Raw genomic sequence first — 17,651 nt, forward strand, 5'->3', positions numbered from 1 at the left:
CTGTGTGCTAAATCAGGTGTGCGGAGTGACACAGGCCTGGGTGGGGGTCATGCAGAGCCCTGGGGCCTGATCCTGATATGCTGGGACAAATTGGGGCCCCAGAGTCTGATCTGGCCCATTGACTAGCCCCATGCCATTCAGCTGGCCCATAGGGCCAAAACTACTATTCTACAGCAGTGCTGCCTTCCCAAATAAGGCAATACTTATTAATTAGATCTACATGCCTGCTGAGCTATGTGAGATTTGTGATAGCACAAGATGTCCTGTAATTACTGTAATTTTTATTTATTGACTATATGTATTTTAATAAGGGTGACATTTTCACAAGCGCTCAATGTTAGCTTACCTCTCTTCCCAAAGAAACGCGTTAGGAAATTTTCAAGCAACGTAGGCCTTTGCTGAGAGCTTTCAAAAATCCCACCTCATTCTGTTTTGATCTTGCCAGTTTGTTATGCCAGCTCTAAAGAAATAGTTGGGAAATTTGTAAAAATGATCAGTGCAGAGAAGATTAAGGTATGACCTACTAGGTGGCGCCATAGCAAAGCTACTGGGCTGAATCTATTTTACAAACTTTGCCTGAGTCTTCCTTCAGCAGCTTTTCATCACAGCCAAAACTAACCTTCCTGTTTTGTGTTTCCATTTCCCCAAGTAAACATTCCAGTTACTTGTTCTGACCTTGGAGAAACAAAAATGTAAAGCATAAAACGGCTGCAGGCTGTAATTAGTGAGATTAGGATAAAGAAAGCAAGTGGAAAGAGACACCTGGAATTGGAGAGAGACAGAGATTCCCCACGTTTTATTGATTTATAGAAAAATTTAGAAAGAAGTGGGAGTCTTTACATAAAAAATGCAGCCTATGAAACATTTTGTACTAAAATGGATCCAATTGAATTATACAAAGTCCACATAAATATGTAGCAAACTTTCAAAGATGTTATGAAGTGAGATAGCTGAGAGTTTCATTTTCCAGTTGTTAACTTTTTTAAAGTGTCATTCATTAACATTCATTTTCTCCGAGGACTTGTGTAATCTGACTTGCTGGCACATGTCCATGGCAGAGCAAGGCTTGGGCTCTCACATTATTGTTGAGGTCAATATCAGTATTTGCCACTGAGCAGAGGCCTGGGAAAGTGCCATCTACTTGATTGCTTTGAATAAGAGTTTATTAATAAATACTGGTTCATATAGATGGAGTATTTAGCTTGATTTCTGTTCAATGATTTTGCATCTTGTTTTTTTCAGAGTTTTTCCACATGCTTATAAAAAGATCATTACCCATTTATAAAAGGCTGTCAAAGCTGAAAAGAGGTGTAGCATAAAGTATGGCTTTGTGCTGTATACTTCCTACTGCAAATGAATGGTAATTAGATATGGAGTGGTTTTATTAAGAAAACCAGGAAGTTCATTCATTCTTTTCTTGCTTTATGTCACCTTTTCATATGAGTGGCTTTACAGCAGAGACATGTATAATTCTACAGAAACCTTTACAACAATTTACCGATAGTCTGGTATAATCAGTAGGGTATTAGATTAGGGGCATAGTACTGGAAGGAACCTTCTGAGCCATCAAGTCCAGGCCTCTGTATTCATAGGAAATTGCTAACCCTAAAGAATCCCCCAAATCATTACGTCCTACCCTCTCACACAACTAGAGTTAAGACACGTATATTCTGTTTCTATTGTAATTGACTTTCTATTTGACCTTCAGCGAGTCTCATTTTCTTGTTGTTAAGAATATAAAGCAGACAATTCAGCCTCTAGTATTATTGATATGTAGATCTTAAATATAATTTTGTGTCTATATATTTCAAGGTGTTTTACAATAATAAAAAATTAGTAAATATCATTAAAGCACCTGGAGACCTTGTAATGAAAAATCACTATATAACTGCAAAGTATGGTATTTCAATTAAATGGTACATGATTTTTTTTTTTTTTTGGTGGGGGGGCGGGATTCCTTTCCTGCTAAAGCCGAGGGGAATTCTATTGAGTTGTGTAAACTCAGGCAAGTCTCTAAAACTGTGTGTGTAAATTTTCATTCTGTAAAATGTGGAGCAGGGACAGTAATCCTGAAATTCTTCACAAAAAGGATTGTGAGGCCTGTTGAGATTCTCAGATGTGCTCAGTACAAAGTTTTATTATAAATAACCCCAAGACTACTTTTCTTTAACTTTAAACATAATGTTTGTTTTCTTAGTTTGGGTTTCAGTTGCACAGCTGTTGTTTCTAGTGGCTAAGCTCTAAAAATAACAAAGGTGTTTCTCTCATGATGACACTAATTACACAAGGAGAAGGTAGTTTTACTGTACAGACTGGTTTGCATTCTGACCTTGCATCACTTTTTATCTGAAGGGACTGGCTCAGGTGCCATACAGAGATACGCTCCACACAACGCCTGAATTATTCAGAGCCTTTTCTTTTCAGCAGTTTCAAAGTTCACCTGTTCCATATTTGAAAAAATGAAAATGTAAACACACAAGGTTTCAGGCAGATTACTGATCTAGATAATGCAGCTGGGGAAGGTATCTTAAAGGGGGAGAAGTACTTTTCACTTAACCAGCTTGTTTTCCTAGTTACTAGGAACCCAGTAAAAAAAAATTATTTAAATGCAGTGGCCCATGCTTTCATGGCCCAGATTCCAAAAAGTATAATAAACTACTGTGAAGCCTGCCTCCAAGTTTTATGCTGAATCTAAAGCCTCCTGTTCAGCATTTGATACACAGTACAAACATATCAACTGACAGTCTGCAGATGTCTATAAAGGATTGGAAACACATATTTGGAAATAAAAATCAGACCTTCACTGCAGTCAGGGTTGGTGTCTCTGTATGTGGTAACCTCAGAAATGGCTCTGTGATCCTGTAAAGATGCGTGGTCTGAAGAAGTGTGGTAGGGGACGGCGAAACCAAGGTATTAATAACAAAAGACAACTCCTATAAACTTAACCTGGCTCTAAATTACTACAGAAATTGATTTTAATAACATTCAAAGTTAACTTGCTATCAGGAAAAAAGACTTGCACCTCAGCATGTTTGGAAATAAATGTTTTTGTAGCTGTCTGTTGGTATGTGGGGGGACATCTGAATGATGTGTGATGCAATGGGGGAACTGAGTGATCACAGACATCAACGGTTTTAGAAAAATGTGCATGTTGCAGTCCCTCCCTACAGTTCTGCCCTAAGGCTCATTAGTGGTACCCTGCTACACATCACCCCTGAAAGAGTATTTGCCCCTGGCTTAACTTTTTAGGGGACATCTATTTCTGACTACTTACATTTTTTCCACATGACTCGATAGCAGACTGACAGCTCAGTTGTATCACCATGTTCTTTTTACTACAAGTGGGTAGCCCCTAAAGGTCACTTTTTCTTCATAGTTTCTAGAACATTTTCAGCAAAGCAACAGAAGGAAAAAGGTAACTGGGTATCTCCTCTCCTATCTTGTTCTGCTGCATGCACATGAAAGCAAAGGGTCTATAAATACATATAGAAGACAGGAGGGTAGCCTACTACTTATGTGGGTCCTGGGAACACAAACAGGATACACGCAGGTAGATCCAAACCCGCTGTGGAAAGTATTGATGGGAAAGAGTGATTTTAAGGTATCCATGACTAAAAGGGTCTTATGGAAGTCTTTTGGCCCTGCCTATATCACAGTATCTACATATCTTACTTACCTCCTAGTCTGGGGAAAAAGCCCCCGAAAAGACATAATACTGATTCTAGCAGCAAGCTTTTCTGCTGAAATATCCAGCAATACCTTGAGTTAGGATGGTAATCTACTGCAGTGCAATTGTTCTTGGCTCATATATATCTCTGATTCAACACGCCTAGGTCTATGGAGCCCCAGTTGTGTGTATTTGGGATTCAGGTATTGAATTCATTCAAATGACCTAGTCTGTAATTCAGCTAGAATGACTTTATTAAATCCAAAGGCCAAAAACAACTGTACAGTTACTTTAAACAAACGCTCAAAAATACACAGAATACTAACTATACATTGGGTAGCAATGTTATAATACAGTTATTAGCAACTATACTCACACCACACAATAATTACATTTACGAGCATTTGATCTGGGCTTACACCTGGGCTGGTGAGGAAAATGCTAGCTGTCTCATGATGAATGGCTCCAGCAGATCAGCTCACACTAGCAAATTCCTAGCAAACCTCAAACGAACCCCTCTTGCTCCGTTTTATCCCTTAGATTTCTCATGACAACACTTTCTTCGGAGTTCTAGAAATGGGTCAGAACTAGCCAGAGTTTCCACACAGACGTATCTTGTCATTTCTAGCACACAAAACCTTTTTAAAATTCTTTGTCTATTCCTGGTAGGTTTCTGTGGACCTCCTGGACCCAGTCTCCTTGACACCTCCTTGGCTTACCAATCTCTTTCCTGCTGTTCAACTACCTTTCCTCCAACATTAACACATCTGCGGTTCATCACACTGCATCCTGCCAACGTTACATTTCGACTATGAGCGTGTTTGCCCAGGGTCTTTCCAAGCATGGATTTCTTGTCCTGTTTGCACCCAATATAATAACACATCTGATCCACCTATTGCATTATTCTACTGCATTTCATAACTCCTATAAGAGGTTAAAAGGGAAAAGAGAACATGCATCATATGCAATTGCACGCAGTCACATCCATTGCTTCCCCTTCTGTAATATCTTTCCAAGTTGTACTCATTTTTTATTCCCTGCACAATATTGAATGAGTGGAATATTGGTCCTAAGGGTGATAAAATCAGCCTTGCTGTATCACACTGTCTCCACAAATTATAGGCATCATAGTAAGTATCCAGATGCAAAGGCAAGTTCTGTTTTTATCATTAGAAAGCTTGTTGGAGCTTGACCACTTACTTGTTTTTGAAAATGTGAACATCTGAGGGTAAAGCAAAGAAGCTTCCCCCCAGACTTCACTGTAAAAAGAAAGTGCATCTACTGACTATTCCATTACTTGGATGGCCGCACAGTAAATTACTGCACACACTCCAATGCAGTTTACTATTTGAAAGAATTAATTAAAGTTCACTTTCTTCCACTGAAGACTGAAACATATATTTAGAAATGAGATCATATATTTGTGGCAGTCATGGTTTATGTGTGTGTGTGGTGTAGCTTCAAAAATTGCTCTGTGATCTTGTGGCATGCTATGGTGTATCTTCTGAATTATATGTCTGTGCATAGAGAGTTGTTTTGAGTTGCATTTTTCCCTCATTTACATCCCCCTGAATTTGGTGGGAGGGATGCTTGTGTGTGGAGACAAACCCTAGGTAATATTTATTTGCATCTCACAAGCTGTTCCAAGTTCTATTATTTTAGAACAAGATATATTTCAATCACTATTTCAGAAAGGTGGTTATTTAAAAAAATAAATTGACTGTGTCATTAGGTCTGTCTGAACTGAGGATGTGGCGTTGTCTTCCACATTGCCACTCACTGCCTGCTGGGTGGACATTAGCTCCTATTTTATTACTTTCCTTTTGATAATTCACTTTATCTGATGGTGTTAATTACCCCAGGTAAAGGGAATCGTGTTCTCCAGTCATTTGAAATCGATGGACACGTAGCCAGGCGGTCTGCTGAAACTCACTTATCAAATGGGTCTGTGACTCACCATAGAAACATTGCAACCAATGGCACCAGCAGGCTGAACCGCCCTGTCATACTCTGGCCTGCACACAAACTGCAGAAACAATGATGACCGCGTAGTAACGGCTGATGCAGAAGAGCAAAATTAAAAGCACATTCTTTATGGAGCCATGAGTAAAATATCCCAGTTGTGACCACTCTTTAAAAAATGCAGGGAAAAAGGCCAGGTTGACTCTGTACTAGAGTAACGTAACTTTCATTTTCCAAGCACTTTACAGACATTACCTAGGTAAGGGCTTAGGCCCCGTCCCTAGCGAGGTGCAGGCAGGTAACTGCCCCCACCCCACCCCGTGGGCTTCGGTGGGCCCTGGGCAGGCACCTGGCGGGATCAGCTCCTGGCGCCTTGCAAGCACGCGGGAATCTTCCCGTGGACTCAGCCGGGGCCAGCGGTGGCAGTAACGGCGCTGCGCCCTCCCCTGCCCACGGCACCGCGGCGGCAGCAGGCCCGGGCTCCCGGGAAACCTACCCCCGCTCGGCATGTGGGCGCGCGCACGCACGCACACAGACACACACGTGCGCAGACGCACGCACACGTACACATGCACACACGCACACGTCTCCCGAGCAGTGTCCCGGGCCCCGGCTCGCCCCGCCCACGGCAGGCGGGGAGCCGAGGGTGGCCGGGGGGCGCGGTGCGCCGGGGCCGGGGCCCAGCTGTGCCTGCCGGACGGGGGCGGGGCGGGGGCGTTCCCGGGGCTCGGCGCCGCCACTCGGCTGCAGCCGCCCGCTGGCTCCGCCCGCCCGCGCCGGGGCAGCGCCTCCAGGAAGCGAGGTTTAAAAGCAGCAGCCGGGCGGTGCTGGGCCAGAGGCAGCGGGGACCGGGCAGGGTTGGCGATGCACGGAGCAGGAGCCCACGCCGGCTGCCCGCGCGTCTAGCGCGGGGCCGCCCCCAGGTAACGCCGCCCCCCGCTCCAGGCGCGCGGGACCGCGGCTGTCCTGGGGGGCAGGGCGGGAGAGAGCGGCGCCCCTCAGCCGGACCCTGGGGCGGCCGCGGGGGACCTTCCCGCTTCGACAGGAGCCCGCCGGGCAGAGCAGCCGCCGCGGGACGGGCACGGGGACGGAGACTCGGGCTCCCGCGGCTGCCCCGCGTGCCCGGGCAGCGCCGCCGGGCGGGGCCGTGTCACGCAGCGGTGACCCAGCGTCGCGGGCGCCTGAGTCGGGGCGGCCCGCGCGTGGGGAGGAACCGGGGCGCGGATGAAGGCTGCGGTGGGAATGTGACATTGCAGGCGGGCGGCCGGGGCCGGGGCTGGTGCAGCCCCGCTCCTCGGGGACTGTGTGCGTGCGTGGGAGCCTCTCCGAGACCTGCGTGGGAGAGGGAGGCAAGCTGTGTGTTTGGGATTAATTAGTCGGAGTTAGCTGCATGTGCCTGGGGGCTACCCACAGACACAGGAGGAGGAGGAGGAGCGGTTTGCTGTTGCCAGCTTGAAATCCTCTCCAGGGGTGATCTTGTTTGTGTTAGTCTCTAATTGCTCATAGCTTAACTGTCTTGTTTTCCTGTCTGTCCTAGGTTGGTTGTTGTGCGCCCCTGGGACTTTGAAAGTGGTTCGGAGAGAGCAGTGTCTGCCTGATGGACGCCATGCCAGAGCCAGCTTGTGTTGTTCAGCAGGCCCCGTGCCCAACGATGAAGGGCCCCCCTTCAGAAGACTTCCCTCCCCAAGTGAGGCTCTCTGAGAAGATCCCTCCAGTTAAACCTTGCTTTAAGAAGAAGCAGCAAGCACAGAAGAGGCTGGACACGCAAACTTTAATGGCTTTGCGGCCAATCTTTGCCAGCGTGCTGGGAGCTGGGACCTTGGATGGGGTTTTTGTGCCCAGAGGCCAGGGTGGAGGTCATAGTAATTTATGTGAAACTGCGGGGAAAAAAGCTTTAGGACTTAATGCCTCCTGCTCCCAGCCGGACAGCAATGTGGCAGTGCTGATGCCAGCAGTTCCTCATGTGCAGAGACAGATGCCAGAGGCTCATCCGCCTTCTGGGCACCCTGAGCAGGAGGCTCAGGCTGGGGATCAGAGCTTCCCTTCAGAAACCACTCCTGGAACTGCTGCCGAATCCACTAACGAATCATTCCAGGATCACCCCTTGCTCACGGCCTCAAGTGATGCTGCAGCCTGCCCGGTGTTCCTAGACAAGATGCTAGAAGGCTATTCATCTGGCTTATTCCAGGAGAACAACTGCCTCATGCAGTACAGTTTGAACCCAGATGATAAATTCAGTGCTGGGATATTCCAGGACAAAAGCGAAGAGGCATCTCTCGATCTTGTATTTGAGCTCTTGAACCAGCTGCAATACCATACCCATCAGGAGGATGAGATTGGAATCTGTGTGGATTTTCTGCAAGGCACTTGTGTTTATGGCAGTGACTGTCCCAAACATCACACTGTGTTGCCCTACCACTGGCAGGTCAGGAGGACTGCTTCACAGACTTGGCAGAGTGTGACCAATGACTCCCAGGAGCATCTGGAAAGACTCTACTGCAACCCAGACAATGACAGGATCAAAGTGAAGTATGGGTAGGTAATTCCACTTATTCATTCACAGAGCTAAAGGCATTTAAACAGCAGCTAAGGGAAACTTGAACCAAATGCTGCATTCTGTACATTTGGGGGGAAAAACTTAAAACAAAGTTTTCTAAAGCATGCTAGCATTTTCTGAAGCCCTCATTAATATTGTCTGTAGTCTACGCTTTATTTAGCCACTTCAGAATTGAAATCCCTTCATTGGTGTTCCATGTTGTATGTTTATAAGAACCGACACTATTCTGATCTTTGACATAATATATCATCGGTGCTGTCTAAATGATATTTAACAGTAAATGAGAACAGCTTATTTGAGGGGTAAGGAGGGAATGCTCTCTTTCTTTTTCCTATATCCATGAGTTTACCTATAATCCCACACTCAGTCCTTGGGACTTGATCATGTGCAAGTTCTCCCAAGTCTGACAATCTTGATCTTCTTGACAGAAACACCCAGCAGACATGAATAGGAATATTTCATACACTTCCTGAGGTCCATGGTCCAATAAGGTCAATAGGAGCACCCACTGAAACAAATGGCAAGACTTGTTTTAATTGGTTAGCACTGACTAAGCACATTTTTTCTTGTCTGCTTATTTGCAGACTCAGTAAGACCCGAAACTCATGGGTTTACTTCTGGAAGGTTTCTCTCTTTTTATAGAGGAACAAATATATATTTTAATAGTGAATGCCAATCTTTTTATTTTACAGACCTGATGAAGAAATAAACATTGAGGCATGTTCTTCACTACTTGCTCTTCAGCCTTTCTCTTACAACTTGTTTATGATCAGAACTAGTCACTTCACCCAGATACATTCCTAGTGCATTTTGCATTACTTCCTTCTAGGCACCTATTAAAATTTAAGTGATTGCCACATTGCTTGGTGAAGACTATGCAGAATATTTTCGTGGTTTGAAATGTGAGTGGTGTTATTCATTCAAACCTTCTCAGGAGTGCTCTTTGTCAGCTTTGGCAGTTTCACTTCAGAATAACTTCCTACATGTCAAAAGCCCTAGTTCCCTGTGTGCACTGTTTTCTGCTAATAGATAAGAGAATAAAGATGTCCCAGGTTCAGTTCTCACTTTAGGCTTGATTCTGCTCCCATGGGAGTTGAAGGAGAAGCTCCCTTTGCCTTCTGTAGCGTAGGATCAGACTTTGAGGATAATCTCATTGTGGTGAGGTGTGGAAATGATCAATGATATCACGTCCTTGCCTGTGTAAAAGCAAGGGACACCTCTCCATTGTAATACCATGAGTATATGATTATACTTCATGAATCTTTCTACTGGATTATAGGACTGAGGCTGTAAATACAGCATCCTTCTTTTGAGGTGGGAGGCAAATGGAGAACTCAAAGTGCCATGTGTTTGGAGACCCACTAGAAGAAATCCGTTTCACATTGCAGTTTTTCAGATCGCTTCTTATTGCTCTCAGGTGGGATGTGTAGGGCTCTTATGCCCTGCCACATTCCATGAGATTCCACTAATTCTAGGGAGTGAATGTCTTGCAGAGCCAACTTTTTATCTTTGTCTTTCTGCATCCCAGTCTGTGGGTTGCTTTTTCCAGCCCTGAAGATCAGTGTCCCTTTTTCCTTAATGTTTCAGGGCCAGAAGCATTTCACTTGCAATCACAAAACTGTCTACATCTTAGGCATCAGAGGTCAATCCAGTGCTCACCTGAAGTCCAGTGGAGTATTTCCTTGAGTTTGTGTATTGGATTATTTAGGCTCTAAAATGCTAAGCACTGTGCCAGCCATGTTTTACCATCCTGTTGAGAATACCCTTGAAGTTAATGACAGAGCCTAGGTGGTTCATACCCTATATTTAAAATGGAACTGTGTCTCTTTTTTAGTCGTTTTCATCTTTTAGGAAATTTTTAGATCCCTTATTGAATTAAGCAGAACAAAAGCCTGTAATTGGCAGGTAGGTGGAGTTCACTGTGTCTTAAATTTTAAACTGTTATGACTCTCATTCATTCCTTTTGTTCAGTGACTTAGTTTTTAGTTTCCAAGAGGCTTTGAAGACTGAAACTAAAGTAGCGAAAATGTACATAGACTAGCTTTCCTTTTATTTCTAAGTAGTTGGTCTGAGCTCTCTGCAGTTAGCCTCAAAGTTACTTTTTTATGTTTTATCTCCTCCCTTTTTTTGTCATATGGACTTTCAAAAGTCCTTATGAGCTGACTGTTCTAAATCACGATGTTGGGCAATTTAATTACATATTTAAAAAAAAAACAAACCTTCATAATTGCTTTAATCCTCCCACCTCCTGATTTGTAAAACTGGCAGAATAGTTTTACACTTATGATGCAGATTTCCAGTCTGGTGAGTGTTTTGACTTCTTGGTACATCAAGTTTCTGTCAGAACTGGTCAGGAAGAAACTTATCAGGATTATTGTCAAACACGTAGTGTTCTGTTACCATGAGTAAAACAAGACAGACAGTATGATCCTGGGAAAACCAGGAATGGTGGGTCAGGACTATACTGGATGTTCTGTTGCCGGTGAGAAACTGTGTCCCTGAAGTACGAAGACAGATTTCTGAAAACACACAACTGGGTCAGTTTTGAACCAGTCTACCAAAGTGCTTGTCACTTTGCTTTCGGATAAGAATGGAGTAGTATACTGTGGCTATAAGTGAGTTGAAGGAACAGTCCTTTCTAATGGTTAGACTTCCTCACCAAGCTCCTAGTCTTGTGGTCCTTACTCATCTCATTTATTTCAGTTGCCTTTAGTGAGGCTCTCGGCCTCGGCCAATACTTTGCAGCCACAGGCCAGAGCAAGATGTAATGAATATTGGTAATTCACAAGTGTCAGTTTCCTTTCTATTAAAAGATTTATGGTATAATATTGTGGAATTTTGACTAAGGAAATTCTGTCCCTTATGAGGTCCTTCTTAGAAGATGAGTATCAGCGGGAACCTAGAGATGGAACTTATTCAAGGCCAAAAGTTGTGCCTTCAAGCAGTGATTCTGATATCCTGCAAATGATGTTCAAATTTTCATATTACGGGGGGGGGGAACAAAAGATGCAAGGGTCTCTTCAAGTAGGAGGAAGCTCTCTAACAAGCGGTATCTTCTCATGTCGGGGGTAGGGGGACCCTGAACCTTAGAGTATGGATTCTTTGGGGTCTGTCTGAGTTTTCGTGGAGTTTACTTGTGGTCACTGCACCTTGGCTTTCCTTGTATTCCAAGATGATGTTGTGTTTCCTGGCAACAAGATGCAGATAGCGGCACGTTGAACCTTGCTGACAGGCTAGCAAACAAGCTAGAGCAGCTCATGGTTCACATGGTTACCACATTATTTGACTAAAGCTGTTAATCTCTTGTGGTCATACTAGCTTTATGGGCCTGTCTATGCAGACTGCATACAAGGAAATGTCTGTTCAGCAGTTTGCATGTCCAAGAAAGGCCAAGCAGAAGTCAGCCTCACTAGTAACCAGTGAGCGGCAGTTGTTCGTTTCCCCTGGTTTTGAAAAAAGTTTATAACATGAACACATTACACTCTGTATCCATATCTTCTTCACTGGGCAGAGATTTAAGAAAGTCCACAGTTTGGGGCTGTTGGTTGAGTTAGGAAACAGATCTGCATTAAATGTATTCTTCAGAGAGCTATTGATAGAAATCTTTCCTTATCAGTATTGTCTGTGTTATCCAACAACCAAATGCATATTTATTTTACCCAAGAGAATATGATCTTTAAAATGGGAAATGTGAGTCTTTTTCTTAATTAGTTCATTGTAACAAGGATACCTCATACAATTGGTTACTGTTCTTTGGGTTCCAATGGAAATGTCATGAAGAAGCAGTCTCTTTTTGCTCTCTTAAATTGGGGTGGGAGGGGCTGCCTGGCTTCGCACATGCACACTGTTACAAAAGTAGTAGGGGATATGAATGTCAGCAGGTAGAAAAACACACAAGCACTCAGTTTTCCTCCTGCATGTTAGGAAAGGCCCTGGAGGATGTCCAGACTTGGGCTCTGTATTGAGAGAACAATGCCAAGTACCGCTTTCGAGCGTGAGAGTGCCCAGACTGATTTTTATTTTAAGATACCCTTCAGTAAGGGAAAATATTTGGCAGTGGAGTTAAGCCAGGTTTTCTTTTCTTTACTCTTTTCCCCTCCCCACCCCCAGTAATGTTCAAATCATGCATCTGTTTGCTGCAGAAAATAAGGAAAGTTCAAAGGCACTGTGCTAATCAGCTTTTCAAAACTAAATTTATCATTACCTATGGCATTAGAGTCTGCCTAAAACAGCCCAGTAATGTTCAGCCAACCACAGCCTTCACTTGCGTGACCATTCCAGCCCCTCCTTGTGTGCCGGGGGATTTCCAGCCCTCCGTTCCATCGCACGCTTCTCTCCATGTTGTCGCATTCCAAGTCATTCTGACACGGTAGCTATTCGGTCCTTTCCATTTGTTAATGTGACAATACTCCAAAGAAGGACTGTGTAGAAATACTCTGAACATTGGTGGGGGGGGGAAGATGTACCTTAACAGATGCTCCTGATAGTGTTTTTCCGCTTCTAATATTAGTGTGTTTTCCAATGATTCTGAGGCTCCTTGTAGCCAAGTAGAAGACTTTTTATTTATTCAGGGTCCTCTAGCTGAAGGCTGTTTACTCGAATAACTAGTTATCTTTCTGATCTGCACAGCTGTTGGAATGTATTTGATTACTCCTTATGTGTTATCAGTAATACCAGAGAGTGGAGAACAGCTGAAATTTACTGTGCCTTGTGACTTTATGGTAGTTCTTGAATATACACAGCTGAATGGATTTGAATTTTTTTTTTTTTTTTTTTTTTTTTTTTTAAATCCCTTGCTAAGAGAAAAGCAAAACAGACTAAGGAAGAAGTGTGAAGTGGTTTTTTGTTTTTTTGGGTTTTTTTAAGTCCCTTGTGCTTTTATAATAATGCATTTCAGTGAATTCTTATTTGCCCCTCTTTCACCATTTACATATGAAACAAAACTAATTGGCTTCTATCTATACAGCTCTAGAGAAGTTACAAGGCCTATGTAGGATTGTCAAAAGAATCAGCAGCAATCTCTCATTTTATTTCCTCTCTCGTTTTGCATCAATAAGCAAATTGCAGTTTTGGAAGCAGCTGTCACCTGGCTTCAGGTTTAGGTCAGTCTGTTCCTTGTGTATTTATGCTAATAAAACAGTCCTGTCTAAAAGCAAAGATTTATAATTGTTAAATCAGATTGCACAGAATAATTGCTTTAGAGGCAGCAGTCCATAATTTCATGCATTTGTCACCCAGCTCTCTTCATTAGGAATGAAGAGGAGTAATGAATTGACTTTTAAAAAGTTTGTTTCGTTAGGGCCTCCATCCTAAATTCCTTCCTTGTTCATAGTGTCAAAGCACTGACATATTGGGTGCAGGTGACTAGCCCAGGGGGTCTTTTCCAGTCCTGTGTTCCTAAATTCCTTTCTTTAATAGAGCAACCTTACTGAAATCCAGGGGAGGATGATCTGAGCATGGACTGCAGAATCTAATTCTCTTACAAGCTAAATGTTCTCTGATATTTCAGTGTGTCAGTTTGGGTGTGTGCAACTGAAGACCCTGAAGTTAGCCATTCTAGAACAGGTTTCCAAATTCAGTAGCCACTTTGGAAATATAGAAATTCAGTTACTTAAATCTTAAAATTGTAAAGTGTTAATGTACTTGAAGCAGTTCTGCTAGTGGCCATAAATCTAGGTACTCTTCAGTATCTGTGAAATCTTGGGATTTGATAAAATGCCTTAAATGCCTGACTTGATTGAGGAGGTAGACTCCCACAGTCCTAAATCACTTAAGCTCCTGAATCGCATAGTGTTTATAAAAGTCTTACCCAGTATAACTTAAACCAAAAAAACGAAACAAAACCCAAAGTATTGGTTTTTGAATAAGTCTTTGGCCTGGGGAGACCAAAATTTCCATTCCCAGAGATGCTTCCTCACATTACCCCTTCATCTTTGGAAAGATCATGTATAGTAGAACTAGTCAACAAAGGGTGTCTATGTACACATGATCTGGGGTGAAGAGGGGGTGGTGCTTTGGTTAGTGCCTCCAAGAACCATTCTAATTAAAGTGCCCACAGTGTCATGTCTATTCAGCATCCCTGTACTTCAAAATGGTGGTAGGGGTGCTTGAACTAAACCTTGTTCAACAGAGGCTGCTAGAATGTGTTAATTAACATGTTCCAGCAGATGAGTCTGCTCCAATACATGCTAATTAGCGTGCATTGTATGTATAGGTGCCTACAATTTTAATGGAAGTTTCCTATTGGAAAATGCAGCTTCATCAAACCTGTATGACTTTGTTCATAGGAAAAAAGTCAAATTTGAAATTATGCTGAACTTGAGGTTTTTTGATTTTAATGTGACAATTCTGCTGTGTAATATTGTAATCTGAATACTATATGCCATAAGTGAAACAAATGGGAAGGTTGAAATGAAACATTTGTACTCTTATTGGAGTGTGAGATCTTATTTTTTGTTAGTTTTTTATGGGCGTGGAGTTTTTTTACTTCCTTATTTTATTTCAGTATTATCACACTGTTTCATTTCAGTAAGGTAAAACACATTTTGTTTCTGCTTTCTCATATCAATTCATTTTGTTTACATTTTTATAATAACATTTGAATATTTTACTTAGTCTTCTATGCCATCCTTCCCAAAGTGGCTCAGGGTTGCTTTTAATACATTTTATAAAAGCATAATAAAGCTACTTCCCAAAGAGTACTTCAGAACTTAACCTTTGCTGCTAAAAGTCTGCTGAGATAAGGTCTTACAATGCTTCCAGATGTCCAGGCTGAGTTTCTGATGAGTCTCAAAGGGGAAGGAATTCCAGAACTGAGGAGTGACTATTGAGGAACAACCGCCACTTGTTTTTTGCCAAATGAACTTCGCTTACAGATAGCACTTGCAGAAAGCTGTTCTTAACTGACCTTAAAGATCATGGTGGAGCATAAGGAAGAAGGTGGCCTCTAGGGAAGGAAACTAATTGTATTACAGTGGTTTTGTGTTTATAGGAACAATTCTGGTTCAATCAAATAAGACATTTTGATCCCAAAGCAAAACTCCTCTTCAAATAATTTCAGTTTAGTGTTGGGTTTCTGTTGTGTGGTTGTTTTTTGGGGGCGGGGGGGGGAGAGGGGTTGGAATCCATCCCCTCTCTCTAAAATATGCCCCCCTGGGCCATGCAAGCAACTCTATTTATTGATAAGGGGAGGACAGTCATGTAGGTCATTCCCTCCCTCCCTTCCCACTTCTCTTTAGTTCTTGGACTTCTTTTGATGAGACTGCCAGCCTGCTTATCTGTTGATGGTTTCTTAATATTGGTACCTCTCTTTATATTGCAACCAGGAAGCTGCAGTATCTCAAACAAATAAATAATGCTTAATACTGCCCCTCCTCCACGTGTGCGCCTAGAAAGGCCCTGTGCTGATACTGCCAACATCCTTTTTATACTGGGTACCAACCAGCTGTCATACTTTAATAACTTGATTCTATTCTCTTGGGCCAGGTTTGATCTGGTGACCTTGAAGTGAATTGCCAGTCTTTAAATACAGCACTGTGCTCCCTGAGCCTTTGTATTTTCACTGGCTTCCTAATACAGAAATGGAAAAATGTAATAAATTATAGGCTTTTGGCTGCTGTAAGGTTTTTTGGGGGGTGTTTTGTTTTGTTTTTTTCCTGTGCCTTTTACAATAAACATTTTGCTACCCAAATAAACATTACAGATGTACAGTTTGATATTTATTCCTTCCCTTGTTGGTATATCCCTTTTTTACAATAGATTTTTGTTAAAGTCTACAGCGTAAACTATACGACCATCACCCTATACAGCTATAAAATCTAAATCATCTTATGCATAACTAACCCAGTGGACCTAATGTGGGGCGCTCAATGAAAGAACAATGGTGTGTGTGTAATATAAATAAAATGGATTGGAAACTACACCCAATATCCACTGAGCCTGTTATTAATCTTGTTTGTTCATTAGTCTTCCCTGTTTATAAACTGACATTTATTTAGTAAGTTGTACTTGGAATTTCTTTGGTACAAACAAGACTGTTTGTTTTTGAGTTTTATGATTAATCAAATTTGCAGAAGATAATTTGAACTGTCGAAAGCAATCTGGCCCACTCTCTGGGAAGTATAAAAAGGCAGTATACTAAACTGAATAGTACTTTAAAGATAGCAACATGCAGTAGACCTAAACTCAGTCCTTGTATACAAAGAACCTGGCTTACCAAAGTCCAGTTGTACCAATCTTCCTGCAGACAAAACCTAGCTAATGCTATGTAAGGTGGTATGTGTGAGAGTTAGACTTGCTGTATTTTCAAATGAGCAGGTTATAGTTCTAAGACTGAAAATTTGTGACCTTGCTTATTTTGACCAAAATAACCTTGCTTATTTTGTCAAGCTACTGTCAGTATGGCATAGGCAAAAAGGGAGTTAACTACAGGTTGCGTTTACCTATTTCCTAACAGCAAATGAGCATGGACTTGTCTCCTTGATGATGATGTTTAACTGCTATATTTTGTCTGTTTCCTGGGAACCACCCACTTGACCACTCTAAATAAATGAATGGAATAATAGTCATTGCAAGAAGATCAAACATAAATGCAAAGATGACAGGAACAAGGTGCGCTTTCATTCTGCAGAAACCATCGAGCTGAAAGTCTTCTGAATATGCCTTTTTATTAAACTTCACCTCCTGAGTTCTTTTTAAGAGCTAGACTCTGGTCGGCTATATCGGTGCAATTTTGCTTGATGTCAGTAGGATCTCAAATTTTAGCAGAACCAAGCCTCCAGCTTCAAATTCTCAAAAAAACATGTACAGATGCAACATCCCAACCTCGAAATGTGAAGGTTCTTGCAGGTGCACTTAATGTAGCCTGTGCATACCCATGAGACTTTTTGTGGGCTCATGTATTATTGCAGCTGCACTGGCTGCAGGGACTTTGAAAAGCTAGCCCACTTCCGTGCTGATCAGTGACAACTGAAAGATGTTCCTACAGGCCCTTCATGTAACCACTATTCATTTTAAATTCTTTTGATTAAGATGAAGGGCTGAAATTCTTTGTATTCTGGCTGCTTCATGCCTTTCTTGTGGTGCCTATGAACCCAGCCTACCCTGCCAATTAAGCTGGCTTTATGGCTGCTTTTTGTATTACTGCGATCATGCAAAACAAACTGAATGTTCCAGTAACTAACTCTAGCCTATAAACTCTGCAGGTCATATCTTCCTTTGGTGTGAATCAGTGTACCTTTGCCCGTTTTATTGGAGTTGCACCAGTACACACCAGCTAAGGATTTCTGTATAGATGTTCTAATGCAAACAAAAAGACAGGTGGGAATTACATGCCAAACTATGGCACATCCAGTAATGATGGCAAAATTTGCATAAATGTAACATCATTATTTTGGAGATATTGGGTCACTGATTCTTGTTTCAGTTGCAGTGGTATAAATTTGATATTTACAACAGTGTAGCTGA

General features: G+C 42.3%; 1 protein-coding gene across 1 annotated transcript in view; it reads left to right on the forward strand.

Moving 5' to 3' along the window:
* Positions 1-6,357: 6,357 nt before the first annotated feature.
* Positions 6,358-17,651, forward strand: part of TIPARP (TCDD inducible poly(ADP-ribose) polymerase) — a 31,528-nt gene continuing 20,234 nt past the window's right edge. The window contains exons 1-2 of the mRNA XM_090051803.1: positions 6,358-6,552; positions 7,167-8,164. Of these exons, the coding sequence (XP_089907929.1) occupies positions 7,227-8,164 (938 nt within the window). The 5' untranslated portion in view covers positions 6,358-6,552; positions 7,167-7,226. The remainder of the gene's footprint in view (positions 6,553-7,166; positions 8,165-17,651) is intronic.

This window comes from Crocodylus siamensis, chromosome 6, assembly GCF_052110815.1.
Source record: "Crocodylus siamensis isolate JL-2025a chromosome 6, ASM5211081v1, whole genome shotgun sequence".
Taxonomy (NCBI): Eukaryota; Metazoa; Chordata; order Crocodylia; family Crocodylidae; genus Crocodylus; species Crocodylus siamensis.